Source organism: Camponotus vicinus, unplaced genomic scaffold (genome assembly GCF_025532165.1).
Source record: "Camponotus vicinus isolate PSW18456_S1 unplaced genomic scaffold, iyCamVici1.0 SCAF_8, whole genome shotgun sequence".
Classification (NCBI taxonomy): domain Eukaryota; kingdom Metazoa; phylum Arthropoda; class Insecta; order Hymenoptera; family Formicidae; genus Camponotus; species Camponotus vicinus.
In genome coordinates this window covers 17,329,063-17,351,032 of record NW_028141980.1, presented here as the reverse complement: position 1 = coordinate 17,351,032, position 21,970 = coordinate 17,329,063, and the positions used below count along the sequence as shown (strand labels likewise).

At 29.2% G+C, this 21,970-nt stretch overlaps 7 protein-coding genes across 10 annotated transcripts; 2 read left to right on the top strand and 5 right to left on the bottom strand.

The window, feature by feature from the left end:
- Positions 1–1,168: 1,168 nt before the first annotated feature.
- LOC145975438 (uncharacterized) lies at positions 1,169–3,305 on the bottom strand. Its single transcript, XM_083105928.1, has 3 exons — positions 3,083–3,305; positions 1,732–1,888; positions 1,169–1,520 (listed from the first exon to the last, which is right to left on the bottom strand). The coding sequence occupies exons 1-3, from the start codon at positions 3,218–3,220 to the stop codon at positions 1,366–1,368; spliced, it is 450 nt and encodes a 149-aa protein (XP_082962054.1). The 5' UTR covers positions 3,221–3,305; the 3' UTR covers positions 1,169–1,365.
- An 833-nt stretch (positions 3,306–4,138) lies between these two features.
- LOC145975354 (uncharacterized) lies at positions 4,139–6,732 on the top strand. Of its 2 annotated transcripts, XM_083105777.1 has the most exons (6): positions 4,140–4,385; positions 5,000–5,065; positions 5,303–5,536; positions 5,687–5,775; positions 5,849–6,073; positions 6,315–6,732. In XM_083105777.1, exons 1-6 carry the CDS (start codon positions 4,257–4,259, stop codon positions 6,502–6,504), a joined length of 933 nt encoding a protein of 310 aa, XP_082961903.1. In that variant the 5' UTR covers positions 4,140–4,256; the 3' UTR covers positions 6,505–6,732. The 2 variants fall into 2 exon arrangements, with proteins under 2 accessions (XP_082961902.1, XP_082961903.1); XM_083105776.1 differs by having other exon boundaries at positions 4,139–4,385; positions 5,000–5,536.
- Positions 6,555–10,480, bottom strand: Rpb7 (DNA-directed RNA polymerase II subunit RPB7). The gene is made up of 9 exons (XM_083105778.1): positions 10,393–10,480; positions 9,583–9,810; positions 9,195–9,304; positions 8,970–9,129; positions 8,281–8,331; positions 7,593–7,658; positions 7,434–7,505; positions 7,341–7,374; positions 6,555–7,267 (listed from the first exon to the last, which is right to left on the bottom strand). Exons 2-9 carry the CDS (start codon positions 9,592–9,594, stop codon positions 7,251–7,253), a joined length of 522 nt encoding a protein of 173 aa, XP_082961904.1. The 5' UTR covers positions 9,595–9,810; positions 10,393–10,480; the 3' UTR covers positions 6,555–7,250.
- Positions 10,194–11,926, bottom strand: LOC145975356 (uncharacterized). The gene is made up of 4 exons (XM_083105779.1): positions 11,727–11,926; positions 11,194–11,247; positions 10,844–11,078; positions 10,194–10,596 (listed from the first exon to the last, which is right to left on the bottom strand). Exons 2-4 carry the CDS (start codon positions 11,244–11,246, stop codon positions 10,492–10,494), a joined length of 393 nt encoding a protein of 130 aa, XP_082961905.1. The 5' UTR covers position 11,247; positions 11,727–11,926; the 3' UTR covers positions 10,194–10,491.
- A 296-nt stretch (positions 11,927–12,222) lies between these two features.
- LOC145975353 (uncharacterized) lies at positions 12,223–12,953 on the top strand. Its single transcript, XM_083105775.1, has 2 exons — positions 12,223–12,582; positions 12,661–12,953. The coding sequence occupies exons 1-2, from the start codon at positions 12,500–12,502 to the stop codon at positions 12,788–12,790; spliced, it is 213 nt and encodes a 70-aa protein (XP_082961901.1). The 5' UTR covers positions 12,223–12,499; the 3' UTR covers positions 12,791–12,953.
- Positions 12,954–13,309: 356 nt separating this feature from the next.
- LOC145975352 (ribonuclease H1-like) lies at positions 13,310–15,623 on the bottom strand. Of its 3 annotated transcripts, XM_083105773.1 has the most exons (8): positions 15,365–15,623; positions 14,939–14,953; positions 14,726–14,862; positions 14,480–14,641; positions 14,182–14,371; positions 13,950–14,080; positions 13,596–13,860; positions 13,310–13,453 (listed from the first exon to the last, which is right to left on the bottom strand). In XM_083105773.1, the coding sequence occupies exons 3-8, from the start codon at positions 14,824–14,826 to the stop codon at positions 13,364–13,366; spliced, it is 939 nt and encodes a 312-aa protein (XP_082961899.1). In that variant the 5' UTR covers positions 14,827–14,862; positions 14,939–14,953; positions 15,365–15,623; the 3' UTR covers positions 13,310–13,363. The 3 variants fall into 3 exon arrangements, with proteins under 3 accessions (XP_082961899.1, XP_082961900.1, XP_082961898.1); XM_083105774.1 differs by lacking the exon at positions 14,939–14,953 and having other exon boundaries at positions 14,726–14,779; positions 15,365–15,622; XM_083105772.1 differs by lacking the exons at positions 14,939–14,953; positions 15,365–15,623 and having other exon boundaries at positions 14,726–14,931.
- A 690-nt stretch (positions 15,624–16,313) lies between these two features.
- On the bottom strand, positions 16,314–21,355 carry Naam (Nicotinamide amidase). Its single transcript, XM_083105770.1, has 6 exons — positions 21,042–21,355; positions 20,745–20,985; positions 19,154–19,489; positions 18,284–18,520; positions 17,580–17,824; positions 16,314–17,040 (listed from the first exon to the last, which is right to left on the bottom strand). The coding sequence occupies exons 1-6, from the start codon at positions 21,242–21,244 to the stop codon at positions 16,482–16,484; spliced, it is 1,821 nt and encodes a 606-aa protein (XP_082961896.1). The 5' UTR covers positions 21,245–21,355; the 3' UTR covers positions 16,314–16,481.
- Between the last annotated feature and the right edge of the window lie 615 nt (positions 21,356–21,970).

Here is a 21,970-nt window from a genome sequence, read left to right as displayed (position 1 = left end):
TAAAATTGACAGTTATCACTTTGTTAAGACTTAGTTAAGACTTTGAATAGAATAGTGCGCGTATCTTCAAATAAACCTGCAAAACTTTAAACAGATTTTTTGAAAACACATAAATAAAAGGAAAAAATAATAGAAATATCAATATACATATATATATATATATATATTTAAGACTAAATATTCAAAATTTAAGAATATTGACTATGTAAATATCAATGAAAAAATAGATGTAAAATATTAAAAAGATCAATTTGTTTTTAACAATTTCTAAAAATCATCAATTTTTCATACTTCTATACTGGGCCCTTAAATAACGCTGAGTCGTAAAAAAAGGAATAAGGATTCGTTTCATGACGAGATGTGTTTGTTTTGCATATTTAGCGGATCAAATAAGAAAACAGCTCGAGAGGAAAATCTTGATGACGCATTGATGCTGGTTCGGTGGAATGTCAGGACACTTTAGTTATAGTCCTTAATTTGCTTGCTTGCGAACTCGGTGATAAAATAAGAGAGGCAAATAAACTTTACGACATCGTTCGTTTCGGACAAGAATTTCTACGTGTGTAATGTGTCGGTATCGACATAAGATGCATCTCAAGCATCTTTTGAAGATGCAAATATCTCTTTAGAGAGAAAAAGAAATAAGAATGTCAGAATATGAAAGAAATATTTTTATTTAGAGAAAGTCAATTCATAGGGCGTATCCCTGAAGTTGCATATATTTGTTTCCCACTACACTATCTAATCTATTTCGAATAGATTTACTTTTTAAAATAAAAATTGCTTCATATGAATCGCGTATTTATTCACGAAAGAAAGAATATTTATAAATAAATATTTGATAAAATATATGTTTATGACATATTTATAATGTCACGCAAATAATGACAAATTTGTATTCATCATGTATAATGATGCTCATGCGCTGATACGCGTACTGCATGAAGAATTTGTCTTAATGCTTGTTACGCAATAATAATTATATCTTCTTTTTTTATCTTCTTTATTAACTATTTTTATCTGCATTTTGCGGAAATTGGAAAATTCAAGTGTGTGTGTGTCTACTATATATTATCTTTATATTTTTTCAATAAAATAATTGGTACATAAATTGTTAAAAGATAAAAAGAATTATCTTTTCGGTGTAAGATTGAACAGATTATAGAGTAAGAATAGTGATGATTGTTATTGTCTTATAGGGATTTTATTTTTGTGCATACAAGAATACAGGATACAGACACAAGGATACATAAATTTTCTTATCACAGTTGATAAATCTCTTTTCGAGAAACAAATGTTTTCTTATTTTTTTGTTATTAATGCGCAAGCTATAACAAGCTATTATATTTTTTTACATATGCTTGTTTAATGCACTGCCGCGACTACTGTAAGATAGGATTTCGTTTTGGGAGAGGCACGAATGTTAATATTGCCTCTGGATGATCCCAGAGTGTTCGGCTCATCACATACAACTGCGTAGCTACCGCTGTCATTTATTACGCTAACGTAATGAAGGATTCCTGCACGTAAAAAATATTCAGTCATTACTTGATTGTTAAAAAATAATAAATCAAATGTGCAGCTATATGTGTTTATAATATAATTTAATAAATATGTATATTTAATAAATATTTTCTCGTTAGTCTGTCTCTTCAATTTTTAGGCACATGTTTAATGTTTTCATATCAAAAACAGAATCAATAATATTTTTGTTGCTTAATATTTCCTTACCATTAGAAACAGTCAGCGTTAGAGTACTTGATTGAACGGTGGTTGCTGGATTGTTGAATTCGATAACTCGACGGAAAATCGTTTCATCGGGATATCGTCTTCCAATCTCGAGATTTCCGATAAATCCAGCAACATATGTATCAGGCACCAAACTTTTCTGTAGAGTTAACGATATGAGATAAAACACATATTTTTTTTAATAATCAAAAAAATTTTTTAATAATTGCTTCTCTGCAAAATTTTACAGTAATTTCTTTCTCATATATGATAAAAGATTTATAATTTAAGTTTAAAAATACTTTCTTGAATTATTTCACTAAAAAATAACCGATAATTTTGGAAATGAAAATTTTAATTGATACATGTTATATATCCCATTTAATTGATTATTCCCAGAATTTTGTTGTTTTTTATTTTAGAAAAAATTATTTCTAACAAAAGTTGCAAAGTTTTAAAAGTGACATAAAATGAATTAAACGAAATTTTTTTTAGATAAAGAATTTCGTAGATTTGGGGGGCAAATTAATTTTTTTAATGAAACTTATTTTTATGTAAATAAATTCCTTGCAACATCTTTATAAAATGTTATAAAATAGCCATAAATTGAATGGTTTATGAGATATTTTATGTATATTTTAATCTGACATATATATTTTGATATAAAATAATATTTCATAAAATATTTAGTTTTCGATAATTTTACTAATAATATTTTTATGCATAAAATAATGAGATAAATTAATTAGTGAAAAAAAACATAATTGGTTTCAAAAAAAGTAATACAGCACATTGCATGTTGCAAATTGCATATGTTTTCTTTTCTCGTAAACTGTTCAATTTTTGGGTATTTTATAACTTTTCATCAAGATGTTACAAAGAATCTATTTAAAAACTAAAGTATCTATTTAAAAATTAAAGTAGTTTTATTTTAAAAAATTAAATTGCTCTCTAAGTCTACGAAATGCCTTGTATCTAGAAAAATTTCGTTTGATCCACTTTATGTCACTTTTGAAACCTTAAAATTTTTGTCTGAAATATTTTTTTCTAAAATTAAAAATAAAAAATGTTGCGAGGGAGGAATGATTAAATAATCAAGAAGCTAAGTTATCGGAAATTTTTTTTTCAGACCTTGATACCTCAAATTCAAGTCAAAAATCCAAAAAGAAATAAGAATCCGATTTACATCGTGCGTACATTTTATAATTTGTATTTTATAATTTTATATTCTTTTTTTAAAAAAGGCAGAAATTAAACTTAATCGCTTCATTTTCACAATTATTTATAAATGTCTCTATTTTACATCTCGAGATCGACTTGACAAGCCGCAAGATCATCTCGCAAGCCGACTCACCAGCGTTGTCTTCGGTACGATGTCCTCGTCGGCGAGCTCGATCAGAACATTCTTGGTCTCGGACAGGTCAACGGAGGCGGAGGTCGATGCCTGCAAGAACGCCAGGACCGCGAGCGCGACGACGATCGGGCGAGACATTTCGATACGGTTTGTTCGGGTCGCGAGGTGCGTCCGTCTCTTTTATAGACCAGCTCTCTCGAGTCACCTTTGGCGCCAAGGTGAGCGTGCCTTATCTGTACGGTTCTTTTGTGATTCTCTACCTTGTGGCCCACCATCACACGCGCGTTTCTCTCCCCCGCGGAATACAAATAAGGGAAATGCGACTGCGTCTGGTTCATCGTCGTGCCTGGACGACGAATTCACGAGACGCGGATGACCCTCGAAAAGATATCGGCCGTGTTTATCTATTGATATTCATGCCGTAATGCTCTTGGTACATTATGACTCCTCCTGGGCTATTCCCATAGAGGAATACGCTGTCTTATTGAAACGCATGCATAACTTTATATAAAATTATATGCGTGTGATGATCCAGCAGCAAAATCTTTAGATTCTTAATCGCTTTTTTGAATTGATGTATTCTAAGAAATTCTTCATCTTTTGCACACACATAATCACATGTAAAAGATTAATAAATTAAATATAAAAAATATTATATTTGTATTTTTGAAAAAAAGGCATATTAAACAATAAGGCATATTATTTTTGTTGAATTTAGCTTCAATATTTGTTTATACATATACTTCGTATAAAAACATATATATTTATTTATTTTATATAGTTATTTTAAATAAAGTGAAACGTGTTAAAATTGAATTAATGAAATTAATATCTTTTGTAGATGTTTTTGAATTCTTTGCAAAATCATGACTATAAATAAATTCACATATATAATTTAAAGTATAAAAGATCTTTCCTTAATGAGTTAATGTGCAACTACATAAAGGCACATGTATTAAAATAACACATCGCTAACTGACTTCGATTTACAATTGATTCTCGATCGCGCTGACAGAAAGGCGCGTCCTCTATCGGAACGAAATGGAATTCCAGAGATCACAAGCAGTCGATCAAGTCGATGCACGTCAAGAAGCACGCGCGCAGCTTTTGTAAAATCGTGCTTGCGTGCCGTCGAAGATGTCGTCGACGTTGATCTAACGACAGGTCGTCAACGATGTCCCTTTCGTGCTTTCGTGCGTTGCCCGGTAGACTGTCGTCGCTCGTCAACGGACGGAAACCGTTGTCGAGGCTCGACCGTCACCGGCTTCGCGAACACGTTGAGTCATCTGTTTTTCTAAAACAGGTACGTCGTAAATCTATCGATTTAAATTTTATTCCGCGAATTAATCCGAATACCGATGTCGGGAAACGGCTGTCCAAATCTTCGAACCTGCTTACATAATCGTATGTAATCTGGATTTAAAGTGGACTTTAGGGTTAATTCATCGAGCCGCGAAACGCATTTCGATTTGCGATTTTACGATGATGATCTGTAAGATATAAAATTTTCGTTAAATTGTTGGTACATAGTATAGAAAATGCTCAAAAATAATATCAATCTCTTCCTTTTTATTATAAATTTGTTTGGACAGAATTTTTCTCTGACAAAAGAATCTATCCAATAACATAATTTTTGTCAATCTATAATAATAAATATTATTAATAAAATCTAATAATTTACAAATAATTACAAATTAAATTTAAGTCAATTAATTCAATTTTGAATATAAGTATAAATAATATAAATATAACGAGAATAAAAAATAAAGTAACAATATAGTACAAGGTAAACCTAATAGTTGTCATTTTTCTGTTTATTCTACTTATAATTGATAGGAAAACATTAATTGTCATATATTCTGTTTCTTCTTATATTATAATTATGTTGATGCTAACTGTATATATATAAATTTTCAGTTTTTGGGTACACAAAGAGCATTATCAGTAAGAGCAAATACTGCAGACAAACCATCGATACCTTATGTGAGTTGTATATTGCATCCAAATTTATCATTTGCATCTCTTGACACTTGTAATCAATGGAATAAGAAACTAAATAGACGATATATTGATGAAAAGACTAAGAACGAGACAACGTATTGGGGCCAGAGCTTGCATAGGCTTCATAATAGATCCCAGAGGCCCAATGTTGCCCTCTCAAAAAACAGAAAATACATAACTCCCATAGGAATTGCATCGAACAATGTTACTGTGTTTCAGAGACAAGATGTTATAGGAAATGATAAGAATAATTCGCTTCTAGATAATAATAGATTAATTTCTTTGGAAAACTTATATAGTAGTTGGGAATCAAATATTGACAGGAATATTTTATTAACTTCTGATGATAAGAACATTTTAAAGACAAGCCCACAACCATCATCATTGCAAGATAATGAGGGTAAACCATCACAGGAACAACTGCAAAGCATAGTCGATACTCTTAGTAAAGATGTATGTCATTTAATTGACAAAATATTTTAGAATTATTGCACTTTTTTTTTAAGTGAAGACATTTGCTCTTGAAAAAACAGTACAATAATTCTGAGATACCTTGTATGAAATGATTTTTAAGATATTTTCTGATTAGAATATTGTTTGCAGTTACCAAACCTGTTTGTAAAACCTCAGAATTTTTCAATATACACGAAGGATTTTATTTTTATTAATAATATTAGAGGAGTAACGACAAGGTAAACTACCAAATATTCTAAGCAGTCGAAAATTTATATTAAGAATTTCTGCAAAATATAGGTGTATTTACAGGGGAATTACAGATTATGCAAAACAGTTGATATTGTTAAGGATCATTGGTCATATAAAATTTGCACACGTCAAGTTCCATATTTTAAAGCTTACAACGCATAGTGATGATGGTACTATAAAGATTCGTTGGCGTATACGAGGTGTCACAGGCTGGAAGGTGTTCTCCATGTTTTGGAAATATAAAATTGTGAAAATACAAGAGGCCATAGATTCTTATCACGATGTGTAAGTATACTGTACAAACACAATGTAATAGTAACAGTAAAATAAGTATGATAATTCTTTTTAGTTCTATTAAAATCTTTTCATTAGTTTTGTCTTCAGCAAAACACGACATTTGAATTCCAACTTTGGAATCTGAATTAAAATCTAATAATTGCACTCTAATGAGAAATAATTAATATTTAATATATGAGAATAATCTAAGAAAAAATATAAATATATGTAATATATGTAATAATTTTAGATGGTATGATGGCTTCTCTACTTATTATATTAATGGCGATGGGAAAGTCTACAAGCATGTTGCAGATAAAGTGATGCCCGATCAGGACATAGTTGCAAAAAAAGATGATCTACGCATGGCACCGAAATTAGCACTATTCAAAAATCTCGCGAATGTACTGGATAATGCAACAAGAACTTCATTGAATTGAATTCCGATTTAAAATTACATGAATTCAAGTAAATAACTCGGCAATAATCGTCCTGGAATTATGTAATTTTATTTAAATTGTCACAACGAATCAAGAATGCTTTTTTCATGAATCGATGATTCTGAAAGTGTATGCTGGCATATTCGTTTCTTTACAAATGTATCATTGCATAACAATGATTGATAGTAAATAAGAGATATATATGAATTAAAAACATGTATATAAACAGTACCTTGTATGAATTACCCATATTTGTTTTTAATGTCCGAATAATTATGCACTAATATTTCTATATAAAAAGACATAGATTATATTATGTAATATAGTTGGAGAAAAAATATACATAAAAAAATGTAGCAAAATTAGTGCAGCACTATTTTGCTAATATAACGATATCTCATTTGCTTTACACTTTGGATTGTTAATAAAGACATTAAATATTTCTTCAATATATGTAATTTATATTTAATTATATATATATTTTTCATAAATATTTATAATTTTTATCATTACTTTAATTAAAAATGTATAAAAAGGCAGAGTTACATATATCTAATATTACAATTGTTATCATTTGACAGCTTTTATACACTATTATTTTCTATATTTTTGTAATTTTTTTTAATTCAATTGATTTTCCTATTGCATATAAATACAAGAAATTCTCTTTAAGTGTTTATATTGTTTTCAGATATTTTTGTTTTGGGACTTAGAACATTTTTTGCAGATGTTAGAATCCAGATATATTAATTGCATACAAGACCTGTAAAGATAAAAATAAGCTATATATAATACATTAAACACATTAAAACTGGAAACGTTAGTCATCTTTTTACCTAAGTAATCGTCCATTAACGTTCCAATGGCAAACTGAAAAATTATTTAATATTTAATATGACAAAACAATTTCCCTTAAGTTTAATACTTACAATTCCTGTAGCATCAACTCTGGTGCCCACTATTTTTAATCTAATTTCATCATCTGCTTGGATAACTACATCCTAAAAAATATATTCCAAACATTATTTTTTATCAAACTTAAAAATTTTGTTATAAAACACATGAAATTTCTTTGTGGAATGACTTACTTCTTCCTTTGATTTATAACAAGCTGGATTCACATTTGGGCAAAACTGCATATCCTCTGGGATTGACTATAAACAATTTATTTAAATTTTTAAAATCTCATTTTATATTATAAGCACAATTTGTTTTATTAATTATCAAAATCTTATCAGTATGTAATTATTAATAATTTTATTACTGTTCAAATATTGTAAGTTTATATATTATTATAACTGCATATTGAGGATTTCATTGTAGAAGTGTAAGCCCGAAATCACTTTACAGAAATGAGATAAAAACATTTTTGGATTTTAAATGTAGGAATGCAATTTTCATATATATATGTTCTGGATAAGAAAACATAATATTAATATCTCATTTATAAAGGAATATATAATATCTTCATAATTACGAGATTAATAAGACTCTCATGTGAGATACAAAAATCTCTAAAATTTTGTGATAAGAACTAATAAGAACCAAGTGCAGAATAGTAATACATTGGTTTCAGAAAAATTTTTAATTGTATACACATTTTTTTGATTTTATATTAAGCTTAAATAAATCTCGATCCAAGATTCAATTTTAATAAACTTCTTTTAGCTCCTTGAAGAAATGTGATGTATTGATATCTGGTTTTCCAAAAATTTGGAGATATGCTCCTCTAATATGAAATCTTCAACATGCCATATATATTTGTTAGTTACTTACATGATGAGATATAAAACATGAGAGTGGACCTATTTCTGCAAACATTCCCACCTGCAAATATTATAGGCAAAATTTGAAACAAACTGTTTATAACAATTATCTTTCCAAAAGGCAATCGATATTTAGTACTAGTCAAAAATATTACATCACTTATAGAAGTCATTACTTTAATAAACAATAAAAATATATATATAATCAAATTATATTTTATTATGGTTATTTTGTGTTTTAATATCGTAAAAGTTAAAAATTATATTAAATAGTAACAGAAATATTAAATTTTTTCAAAATAGCCTCTGTCTTTGCTTTCCATTCTGTTGAACATATTCTTAATATTTTTGACAAAAATTTTTTTTTAATTTAATCCTAGCATGTTTACAAATATTTTTACAACTGTTCTTGATTAATAGGTCTCATTTTTTGGACATCCCTACCAAATTCAATTATAATTTATCAGATTAAATTTAATTGAAAAGACTAGAAAGGCTATTTCGAAGAATGAAATATTTAATATTTATGTTACTAACTACATAAATTTTAATTTTTATTATTAAAGTATAAAATAACAGTATAAAATATAAATTAATAATATTTATATGTTCATTAAAACAAATTTCCCTGTTTTTATAAATGATATAATACTTTTGACCAGTACTGTAGATCTATATTTTTCAAGAAAACAGTTATACCTTATTTACTTGGGTCACAATTGCATCCAACACTTCACCTTTGAATGGTCTAAACACAATGGCTTTGTATTTGACTGGATAAACTACAAAGCCTTGTCCTGGCTGTATGATTCCAGCTCCTATGTTATCTATTGTTGTAACCGCGACAACGAAGCCATATCTGAATAAAAAATACGATTAAGATCGAAATTTGATTGACCAAAATACTAAGAATTTGATACTTACTTTCCTGTACAAGTGCCTTCCACTTCTGTATAGAGTTTCTGCTTTACTGTATCAAGTAATTGGGGCCCAAAATATCGCGGATGCAATAGAATCTCGTGTTCTAGTGAGATCTATTCATTTAAAAAAATTAACCAACAGTTAATATTTTTGAATTTAATTGTTAATATTTGTCAGAACAAAGCGAGAGTAGTCTAAAAAGGAAAAGAAGAGAAAGAGAAAAGGAAGGGAAAGAGGAAAAAAGAAAAAGAGATATGAGTGCCTAAATAACCACAACAGGACTAAATTGGTTGAAGGCACATTAAACTTTATTATAAAAAAAAAAAATTTTTTTTGAATTTAAATAATTAATAATAAATTATTCGGAAGAAAGATTCAAAAATTAACTCACGTGATAAAACATGTTGCACCTTTATCTCTTCTTCTTCTTCAATTTGTGGCACTGGGCTATTTCACTGTTTGCCCATGCTGCCAGATGGTCACCTTTATCTCAACCGTAAACATTCTCACGCCATATTAGAAACAGGGAGAGTTTTAGGGAATTTATATTTTCATTGGCTGCGTTCAGCAGAGAAAACTGTTGTCAATTCTTGTAACATTCGACGTTGATTTGCTGGATCTAAAAGTAGAAACCAATCACGTTCAATTGCTGTTAAATGGTTTTCTCTGCTGAACGTCTTTAATGATGGCTCGCATTTTTAAACATATGTATTGCTTTTATATAATATTGTAGCTCTTTACACTAAATCATATTTAAAAAATTGAAAAATGTATTTAAAATTATTGATTTACATATATTTATATATTATTTAGTATAATTAATATATTTATAAGTAATTTATAATAGAATTATATATGATAAAACTAAAAAACAAACTTAATTAAATAAAATTTATTTAATTAAAAAAAAAAAACAAATTTATTTATATAATTAAAGTTTTTATTAAAGAAAAAATTGGTTTTGTATAATTACAAATTATTTATTAAATGAAAAAATGCATATAAATTCAAACATATATTGTTAACGCAATAAGTCGATATTTTCTGCAACGAGATTACTCAAACATATGCTTTCACATATAAAAATCGCATATAAATGTAAAACTTAGTTAACACCTATGTGTAATCTTAAAAAAAAAAAAATGCTCATAACAATAAACTTGCATACATCTCTATAATCATAAATCTGAAACTAACATACTTTAATCGATATCAACTTGTTTGAATTTATAAAAACTCATGCTGATTTTGTATTATGAGTATTGTTACAAGTTTTTTTTCCAATATCTTGTTATATTGTTTAACTTTCCCAGTAAGTACGTGTACGTTTCTCAACATAATAACCATTGCCATGTCGACCACTTGTATAAGTACGTTCGCGTACAATGACACCGTTTTTTCCTTCCTGTAAATTAAAGAAATTAATTTAAAAACGATAACATTTTAAAGAAATAATATTAAAGAATATGTCTTTATAAATAACTATAACATTTTATCTTATAGAAAATTCAAAGTATTTTTTTTTAAATTGACACAAACATATATATACAAGAAATACAAGTATTTTTTATGAAATTGTTTCATAAAATTATTGAAGTAAAATATATTTAGAAAATATTTCTTCGCATTCAAGAGTTTCTTCTTTTTCATACCATGTAATCAGTTCGTTTGTAGCCTCTAGCTTCTTGATAATTATCTCTTGTTGCAATTTGCTTGTCATTTCTACAAGCTATGGCTTTACCATTAGATTTATATGCATCATTAACATAGTTGTTTCCACTCGAAGATGAAGAACGTTGGTCAACAAAATCCCAAGCTTGATCTGGTGTATCAAATTTTTTAAAATCGCAATGAGAATATCCATGAACTTGTTCTTTACAGTCCTCCCTTGTAACAAAGAAACTTCTATTTATTTTCAGTCTAATATATTAGTTTATATATCTGTTAGTCTAATAAGCAGTTTATAGCTATAGAGTACAATAGTTTCTGATTTTTTTTTTACCAATTATCATAAACTCCAGTGTTACGACCATTAGCTACTCCGTAGTAGGGCATTCTATTGAAAAAATATAAACATAAGAACTTTAACTTTAATTTTTAATTTAATTTTGATCATATTATGTGTTATTATTACTCATTATTAGAATTTCTTCTAATTTTTCCTAATAAATTTCATTCTAAATGGAATCAAAAGTTTTCTGTTAAGCCTTTGCTTTTTTAAACTTATTTTTTACTTATAATACCTATTTTGAACGAATACGTTTCAAAATCTTGAAGGAAAAAAAAACCCCCGTTAAAAATAGACACATTGATCGAGCATTATTATATTGATTAATATTTAAAATAATTAATATTTGGCAATTTAATTATATTTACTGAGATATAATTAGTATTAAAACATATAAAAGATGTTCGTCTAAAAACTGACAAAGCTTCAGAATTGCAATGAATCCAGATTAAATCAGAAAATTTTTATTTAAGATTAATTTTCGTTATATCTTTTAGCGAATATAAGATGTTCGTTGCAAAACTTACTTTTTAAAAAAAAATAGTATTTATCGCTTAGGGTAATGATAAAAGCTTCAGTCTTCTGTGACTTTAAACAAAGGAATCTTCACACTAAAATGGCGTTTTTCTCTCTTAATTCTGCGAAGTACCTCGATCTAGAATGATCTAGAACAGTGATCTGAAATGTGCTGAAAGTCACACATGATTATAGACACAGCATATGCTCTTTTTGTGCTATCGATTGCGTCACTCGATTAAATTTCGAATCCTGTGATTCCCTTCGTATTCGTATCACGTGACCAATGAATCTTACGACATTTTCGAATGGTACGAGTTAATTGCTCTGAGGTAGGTTACTAAATGTTATTGACCAATCACAGCCATTCTTCTGAAGAATGTAACCATGGAAAGTTATAACATTCTTCGGAGAAATAGTCAATGATTGGTCAATAACTCCATCCTATCATTAGAAGAGAAAACTCGCTTCGTTAAAACTCTTCTCAAAATTATAATTCAAAAAATGGTTCGAATGCTTTTTCTTGAATGCTATCTCGAAACATTTTTTGAACTTTTTTTTTTAAAAGGATTTCACCGAAGTGGATTTTCTGCGTAATCGGGAAATCAAGGATAAATATGAAATATAATCTTTCGATAGAACTATTTCTTTCTCAAAGTTGTCCGCCCCTACTTTTTGACAGCTGATTCCAGTTTATGTATGAAATTCAATAAAGATATCCACGCACAATTTCGCGCGGTAAATCCAAAAATCTATGAAAACGGACGAAACTATTCTGTGAAAAATGGCATTTCCGCAATCGCATCAGCAAGAATTGATCGAGTTGGCTGAAATAACAGGAATCTCGGCGGTTCCTGGAGTTTTCCGGTGAGATAACCCTTTTCAGAGTTTTAGAATTCCTTCAACTCTTTCATGCGATTTTACCTGTTATAACTTTTCTTTCAGCATCATATTGGAATTGTTGGCATTACAAGTGTCTCCGGAAGACATTTACATTCTTCTTAAGCAAATTTCGACAAGATCATCGAACCAACAGACAATAAATGAGGGTGCACATATTTCCACCGAAAAATAGCACTTTGTATATTAGAGAGTTGCTAACTTTAGTAATAAATATCTTTCATTATATGTGCCATGAGAAAGAATTTATTTACGTAGCATAGATCTATTAGTAATCTACAATGTAAGAGATTTATATAATTTTATAATTGTAATTAAACAAGCATTTGTGTCTCTAATTATTTATCTTCATTCAACAAGAAATGATATTGCATATATTAAATCTAGTAATGAATATCTTTAATTATAGAATTATAATCTATTTATGTATATAAAAGTACAGTAATATAGTATCTCTATATGTATATAAAAGTAATATAGTATTTCTATATGTAGTCTATAATTAAACAATTTTTTTGCAACATTTCATTAGGTTTTTATTTCTTAAGCAATTTACTTCTCAATCAAAATAAATACCTTATACATATTTGATTAATTTCATAAATTAACATCCAAGTCCATATAATACTCTTCATAGAAGTTTTGTTAATGTATACAAAAATAAAATATAGTATAAATGTCATTTGCTCTCTTATAGGGGAATATTGTAATGTGAAATAGGATTTTTTTTTATATTTATCTTTATTGTTTAATCTGACTTATACAGCAAGCAACCCTCTCTTGCCAGCTTGTCTGCCATTTCATTACCGTGAATTCCTATATGTCCATTCACATGATTCTAGAAAATTGTTTGCTCAATGTATTGTGCAATATTTTTATTATAGTAAAGTATATTTATTAATTGAACTTTTATTTTATATACATATAGATTATTAAATTTTAATTTTATATAATGAAATTTTAAATTAACGATTACTTACCCAAGCAACAGTCAGTGACTCCAGTTCTTTTTCCATTTCCAACAATTCTTTTTTATTTATAACTGGCTTGTTTTCTATCGTCTTCCATCCTCTCTTCTTCCAACCTGGCATCCATTGCGTGATGCAGGAGATGAGAAATTTCGAATCGGTATTGATCTTCAGCTTTTTTATTCCTGCCTTCTTAGCTTGCCTTGCAGCTACTGTGACAGCTTGGATTTCTGCCATGTTATTGGTAGGTCGTCCCACCACTGGTTGAGATACATTTCTATGGAAATTATAGCTATTGTCTAACCAATTATCTATTAAATATTTAAAAAATATAAAGAAGAAATAAGAGTAAGAAATAAATTATACAATGGATGATTATCTCGAAACCAAACGCCGATGCCAGCTCGCGCATTTTTGTATCCATTGGAACTACATGCGCCATCAGTGAAGACATTTACATAGTCATCTTCATCCACAATAAAATCCACTTTGCTATCCTATACAATCCCAAAATTATAAGTTGTATATAAAATTCTTATAATACAATTTATTAATATATTTGTAAATTATATTTTATATCTCTTAAGATGCTTCATACCTGATCAGAGGTTTGAATTGAAGTAAAGTCTGGGTTATTTGATATAATTTTTCTTTTTTTACTTGGTTGTTCTATGGTATTGCTAGTTGTTAATAAAGTTCTTTTTGAATGCGATGATAATGATTTTGTCTGAGCCACTGCGGTTTGTTTGCCTCCAAGTGAAAACATTTGTTTTGGTAGAACTTTTGATCTACAGATAAGATATATATACATAAATAATATTGTTTTGTAATGCAAGTTTTATTAATTTTATATTTTTTCTTACTTTATAGTAAGAATAATTATTACTGATATTTACTCTATAGGTTTAACGATTTTTGATGAGATAAGATTCTTGGTCAAACTTGTTCCTGCAACTGAAGAGGAACGTTCTTTTATAAAGTTTTGAGCCGCACTTTCCGTAGCAAATTTTTTATATATGGATCCAGGGAATTTAAGAACTTGAGTACTGCATTCATCCCTTTTGAAAATAAAAAGATCTTGTATTTAATTAACTTTCACTAATAATTTATCCTTGAGTTATATAGTTATATAATTTCATTACCATGTAGCATAAATTCCAGGTTTTCGACCTTTGGCAACTGCATAGTAAGGCATTCTATTACAGAAATATTGCCTTGTTACAAGTATGAAATGCAATTTCATCAATAAATTTACTCAATTAGATAGATGATCTTCCTTCTAATAATTATACACTTTTGTTATTTAATATATAACAATTTCACTTTCAATATCAATATTAATATTTAGGCATTACCTCCAAAATTTCCTGCTAAAAAAATTAAGAAATCTTTTAATAAGAGATCTATATTAGAGCTTTATAATCTTTATGTATATATTGTAAATATATATCATGTACAATTACTTGAGAATAAGAAATAAATATGTCCTATAAAAAAATAAATAAATAACTACATAATAAATTTTAATAATTATTATATAATTATAAATAATAAAATAAGCAAATAAGTATGTAACAAGTATCTTTTTAAACTATTATGTAATAATTATAAAAATAATAAAAAAAATATAATCCCACAAAATAAAATTATGTACACTTCTCAACTTATTTATTTTCAATTATATTATTTCGCACGTTAGATTCTACAGATGTGACTATCATTATGTATTATTATATGTATTATTATAATTTTAAAATAAAATAAAATTACAATGAAATTACCAGTGAGAGGTTATATTATGAAATTTAATATACAAAATATTTATCAAGACTCAATTCTATTTCGTTTTGATTAGATACAAATTTATATTCCAGTGATATCTGCACGAAATAACAAAGAGTAAAGTGTATAATTCAGTTTCTCTCTCTGCACAGAACAGCTGTTTACATTAACAGCTGTAAAGTTAGGTAAGAATAGTTAAGACTAGGTGCGATTGCGTCATACGCTTATAGATGTTCACGTGAATTTATTCCAAATTTTATAAAAGTTATTTTGTGTGTAGGTCTTCGTGTAATTTATAATAAATCTTATAAAAGATATTTTATGCATGAATCTTTTATTTAATTAAAAATTTATTTTACTATTGATAGAAATTATAAAAGCAGTAAAATAAAATCATCCTCATTCCTATATTTCTTCTCTTTCTTTTCAAATGATATTTAAAATTACAATAATTTTAACCTGTGCATTTTAATATATAGTGCATTTAAGGATTTTAATTTTTATTTTCAATCTTTTCGTTATATAACACAATAAAGAATCTATTATGGAAACTTTGTTATATATTTATTTCTAACAACAATATATGTATGTATATACATACGCATATAGCTAAACCTACAATTATCGCTAATACAAAAAATATATTTATTTATATCTTTCAATAAATATTTTTTAATAGATTAATATATATAGTTTAGATCAATACTTTCTCTTTTTCTATTTGAGCCATTAAAATGTTCGAATCGAATAAGTATTATACTTCACTAGAGCTGAAAAAATTTAAATGCTATATAATATAATGCACTAATTTAATATCTTAAATCCAACATGTATATGCTCTTATCTTTTATCGCTTTTCAAGAAATCTTTCTATAGACAAATTTAATGCTTACATCTTCCTAGATACATTTAATGCTTATCTACTTTAACACTCAATAAGAAAAAATATATTCATTATAATTTATTTTTACATATTTCTCTCTTCATTTACTTTTTAATTTTTTGCTATTTTAAAGCTCTAAGAAATATATTTTAAGGTAAGATGTATCTATGATTTTTTATATTAGTGTCTACCAATGTGAAGCTTCTAGATTTATTAAACTATTTGTTCTAGAATTATTCATCATCAAATCTCAATTTATGCTTAATTTCCAGAGCGAGCTTGTAGCCTAGTTCTGGTCGTCGATCTCTTCCCTCCACCATCGCCTTCACTTGGCTGGAATTCACTATTACGCCATTGCTGGCTATCACTGTGGCTTTGGTTTTCTCGATGTCGACGAGATCTACGCCGCGACTACAATCATCGATAAGTATAGTGCGGTAACCACTGGTAAGCGCATCAACCGCTGTAGCACCCACGCATACGTCGTAGGCAAGTCCACAGATGTAAATGTCAGTCGCGCCCTTTTCTTGCAGTTGCGATGACAGTGTGGTCTCGGTTAGCTTCTTATTGTCCCAGAATACCGAGTATGAGTCCACTTCTGGGTTAGTGCCTTTGTAGATCTTGATCGCATTGTTGACAATCTTCAAGTCCTTGTGAAGCTCGGCGCCCCACGAGTCCTGCACGCAATGACGCGGCCACAAACGTTGCTTTAATAACGGCGGCCCCTGAAATGTCACCGTGTCGTACACCCGCGCTGCTTCCTTCGAGATGTTGCTGCTAATATCCACTTCCCTAATAATACAAATGAAAATCGAATGTTTCAGATAAAATTTATAGAGAAAGAAAAAAGTTTATAATCTTAATTGTGTTAACTAAGATCACTTCTAGAGATCAATCTATTTCTTTTAAACTACTCTAAATGAAACTACTTAAATTTTTTTATACAAATCGATTCGCAATATTTGACTTAGAAAGTTATAGGAGTAGGATGACTAAAAGTTGAATAACTTACGAGATAATTCATATTTCAATTTGACGTAATTTTATATAAACTATGAGAAATATCTCGTAAAATTAATATTCATTTTTTTAGATTATCTTGTCTCAGTATTTTTATGCAAAAAATAATGAGGAATTAATTAAAATTTATCTCTTGGTTTTTTTCCAAAGATGCAAAGTTTCAAGTGTCTTTTTGATTCAAAATTTATGTTAGTAAATAATAATTTTGATATATTTTAATAAAAAAGTGTTTTAAAATAGAATTTAAAAGAAATCAATCTAAAGACATTATTAATTGTTATATTACAATTTCTGTTGCCTTTTGCGACTACCTGAGGTGCAAATTATCGATAAAAGACACGTGATCCACGGGATGCCAGTCCAGAGAGTAAAATACCGCGTCGAATGGCACGGTTTCTAGCAATCGATTAATCGGCTCGATCACTTCCGATCCGTCATGTTGTGCAGCGCAGTGCTTTATATTTAGAGAACCCGTTATAAAGTCATTTTGTACATCTACGATTAAAAAAGCGCTCTTGGGGCGCGTGCATACTTTGATCCATCGATTCCAGCAAACCTACAATAGAAAAATAAATTAGTAAGAAAGCAGTACAGCATATAGCAAGTATTAATATAAAGTTAAAGAGAGAAAAAAGTTAATAATCTCGAATTTTAACTAAGAATATTTTTCAGGGTCATGTGAATATGAGCTTAGTTTGTTTTTTAATAGAACTACTTAATTTTTTTTTACACAAATCATTTTTTAAAATCATGTGTTGATTAACTTATTTTTTTTTTTTTTAAATAGGTTGATCTCTACATGACTTTGAAATGGAATTACTCTAATTTTTTTATACAAATCAATTCCTCGCAATATTTGGCATAAAAAGTTGTAAGAATAGGATGTCCAAAAGTTAAACAGTTTACAAGATATTTCATAGTTTATATAAAATTAATATATATATATATATATATAATTTTTAAAATAATATCTGAAATAATAAGATCGATATATTTCGTTGCACCCTTTACGTACCTCGAACTCTTCCTTATCGATCATGCCGTCGTCTTTGAAATCAAAGATTGAGTACACTTCGCGCAACTGCTCTTCCTCGAGGCCGTAGATCTTGCCGCGATCATTTCGAAATAACGCGCGGCATATGAGATCGAACTCCGAGATGGATAGCAATCCGTCACCGTCTTTATCGAAGGCATTGAAACATGCGTCCATGTCTCTCAGCTCTACTACTTGCTGACTACTTGTTTCCAGGCTCTATTTGTTTAATCAATACTCAGATTAGCGTTTCTCCGTGATTACCTTTTACACCTGAGGCCACTTTGTCAAATCTATATCTATTGATGAAAAATACTGCAGTATCTTATATATAATTCTTTTCGATATTACTGCAATGTGTTATGATTTGGTCTGACACATTTAATTTTCTCAGAAAAAAAGGGGGTTGATATGATGTCTTACAAATATCGTCCTTGTTATTATCTAATACAATTATTAAAAGTATCAATACTACATATACAATATTATATACAAAATTCTCTTTTTATTTGCCATATTTTACATTTCGGAATTATAACTGAAAAAATCACTAATTTTATCACATTTAATTTTCTCTTTTAGGGATTCATATTTATTATCTTGATATCTATATAATCTTTATTATCTCTTTATTTCAGTGATAACACCGAATTGGATTTATTAGATTGTTATAATAGATCGCGCAAGTCTTTGATGCGTCATTAACGATACATCGACCATCGCTTCAGGTTGCAAAAGTTCTTGCACTTTATATTTGGTGGATTCTTCATAAGCATACGTTACGGAAGTGTCAGACAATTGCATGTTACACTGCGCCAAGATCAAAATACAGTTACGCAACCGCGCACACACCTCACGATTTTCCAGCGGGATTCTCGACAGATCCTCGGTGAAACCGCCCTCGGATTTATCGACATTCTGAATGTTCGCGCCGATCCATACGTAGCCGTTGTAACCGAGTATTAGAGTGGCACCATTTTCCAGATTATGATAATGCGTTTTCTTGCGTTGAATGAGCATTGGTGGTACTTTCAACATTATTCCCTGCGATAGTTTGCCATATTTCAACACTCGCGTGTGCAAGGAGAGGGAACCATCAGCAAAAATTGACTGCACTTCTGCACAAATTAGATCCCCCTCCTGTAGGTACCTACGCATTGTCTGTTCATCTTCTGCAGATCTTCTTCTCTGTAAAAATTAAGAGCATTTTGTATAATATATATATGTATAATATAAAAATATTACATACATTTAATATTTTTCCAACAAAATTGAAATATCTAATTTCAAAATGACACTATTTTGTTATTTTTGAATTTTTACTAATGAAATTAGATGCAATATATCAAAAATATATTCCACTATTTAATAATAAAATTAAACAAAATTTTCTCACTTTAGACAATTATACAAAGAGCAGCAGAATGTCACATTCAAAGTATTTTTTAATACATTTTTTAATACATTACAAGACTTGTTTTTGAATAAAGAAAAAAAAGATAAATATCCAAGATAAAAATAGATTAAAAAGATTAAAAATATTGACTTGCTGTTTAAACATCAATAAAAGCAAGTGTAAAATGCCAAAAAAAATCAATTTTTAATATTTTTGAAAAGAAAAAAAAATTACTAAATCATTAACTTTTCATACTATTAGAGTAGACTAAATCATTAATTTCAAGATCTTAAAAACAGGATTATTTTCATCAGGAACATTTTCTCATAAATGTTTATAATAAATAAAAAAAAAAAACAGATCTTAATATATAATCTTTATCAATATATAAGTATATAATCTTAGAATCTATATATGTATATGTATATACCAGGTGAGTCAGTTAAAGTATTACAGACTTATATCTCGGAAATGAAGTATTTTAGAGAAAAATGTTTCAGACAAAAGTTTGACTCGAAGGAGGATATAAGATGATGCCATTGGTTTGACCTTGGATAATTGTTTGAAGGACACATGAAGATCACCTTTAATTTTTTAAACAGAATCCCCTATTTTTTATTACTTATTCTTATAGCTTATCTCGAGAGCTTTCCAAAACACTATAATAAAGTATTTTTTCATTAAGTACTTTTTCAGTTGAGGCTTGAAATAATTTCTTAATTTTACATAACCATAAAATATCTAATAACTTAATGAAAAAATACTTTATTATAGTGTTTTAGAAAGCTCTCGAGATAAGTTATAAAAATAAGCAATAAAAAATAGGAGGTTCCATTTAAAAAATTAAAGGTGACCTTCATGTGACCTTCAAACAATTATCGGAGGTCAAACCAATGGCATCATCTTATGTCCCCTTTCGAATCAAACAACTTTTGTTTGAAACATTTTTCTCTAAAACGCTTCGTTTCCGAGATATAACATTTTAACTGACTCACCCGGTATAATCTTACACTTTACTTTGTTAGAATTCATATATATAATCTTTACCAATTCACCACCAGGTAGATTAACGCTGGACAATAGCAGAACAGCATCGAGCTTGGAATTTACATCGACCTTCCAACGTTTTTGTTGCACCTCTGTTATTCTACCCACGATGAGATCCCCGATCTCGCCATTATAGCGTGCTTTCAGTGGCCTGATGGAAATAAGTTTGTTTACCTTCTCAAGAACTCCAGCGACCGACGCGCGCAACGTTTTCTCCTCATCGACGTAAGTTCCGTGACCTCTGAAGACAATATTAAATTAACAAACGAATTTTCTCGTAATCGAAAAGTAATCTACCTGAGGAAATCCGGTTGACTGGATATCTCCTCGCCGGGTGTGTAGAGTCGTGGTTGGATGCCCTCGTTTGTTATCAAGTTAAAATCCACTCTATTTACCGCTAGACGAACTTCAATAGGCGGATATTGTGACATCGCGATAGAAAATTCGGCAAGATTCGATTTTTGTAATTTTCCTCTCCTTCTCAAGAACGTGCCGCACATTTGAAATTAAATCAATTTGTATTTTTTTCTTTCTTCATTGAGGTTATGTAACCGTACTTAAACACGCGCGAAATAAACGGCAATCATGTTAAAATTAGTCATTGGGTGCATCCAGAAGCACAATCGCTCACTGAGCGGCTAAGTAGCAATTGAATGTGATTGGTTTCTATCTTAGAATTCACCAATCACATTCGAGTGCTACTTAGCCGCTCAGTGAGCGGTTGTGCTTCTGGATGCACCCATTGGCTGTACAAAGGCTGCGTTCGTTTTGACGCTTCAGTGCTGAAAGCATCGTTCTATCTTTGGCCGGTATTCATAGTCCGTTCTTATATTTAAGATCGTCTTAAGAACCCATTCAACCAATCAATGACCGCATTGCAGCTATTTGATTGGTTGAATGGGTTCTTAAGACGATCTTAAATATAAGAACGGACTATGAATACCGGCCTTTGTTTGATATTCGATGTGCAATAAAGACAAAATGATGCTCACAGCGCGTGAGCGTGCAAAGCGAACCCAGCCAAAAAGCTAGAAAGCTAGGCTTGTTTTAAAAAAGAAACTGCGTTCAAAAATTCGGATAGTGCAGTTTGATGAACCAATCAGGGCAAAAGGAATAAAATTCCTTTAATCCGATTGGTCATTCAAATGCTTCAAAAAAATCTGAGTTTTTTCGACCTCAACCAGAGACGAGTAGATGTTCGAACGCAATCTTTGGCTGCGTTCCGA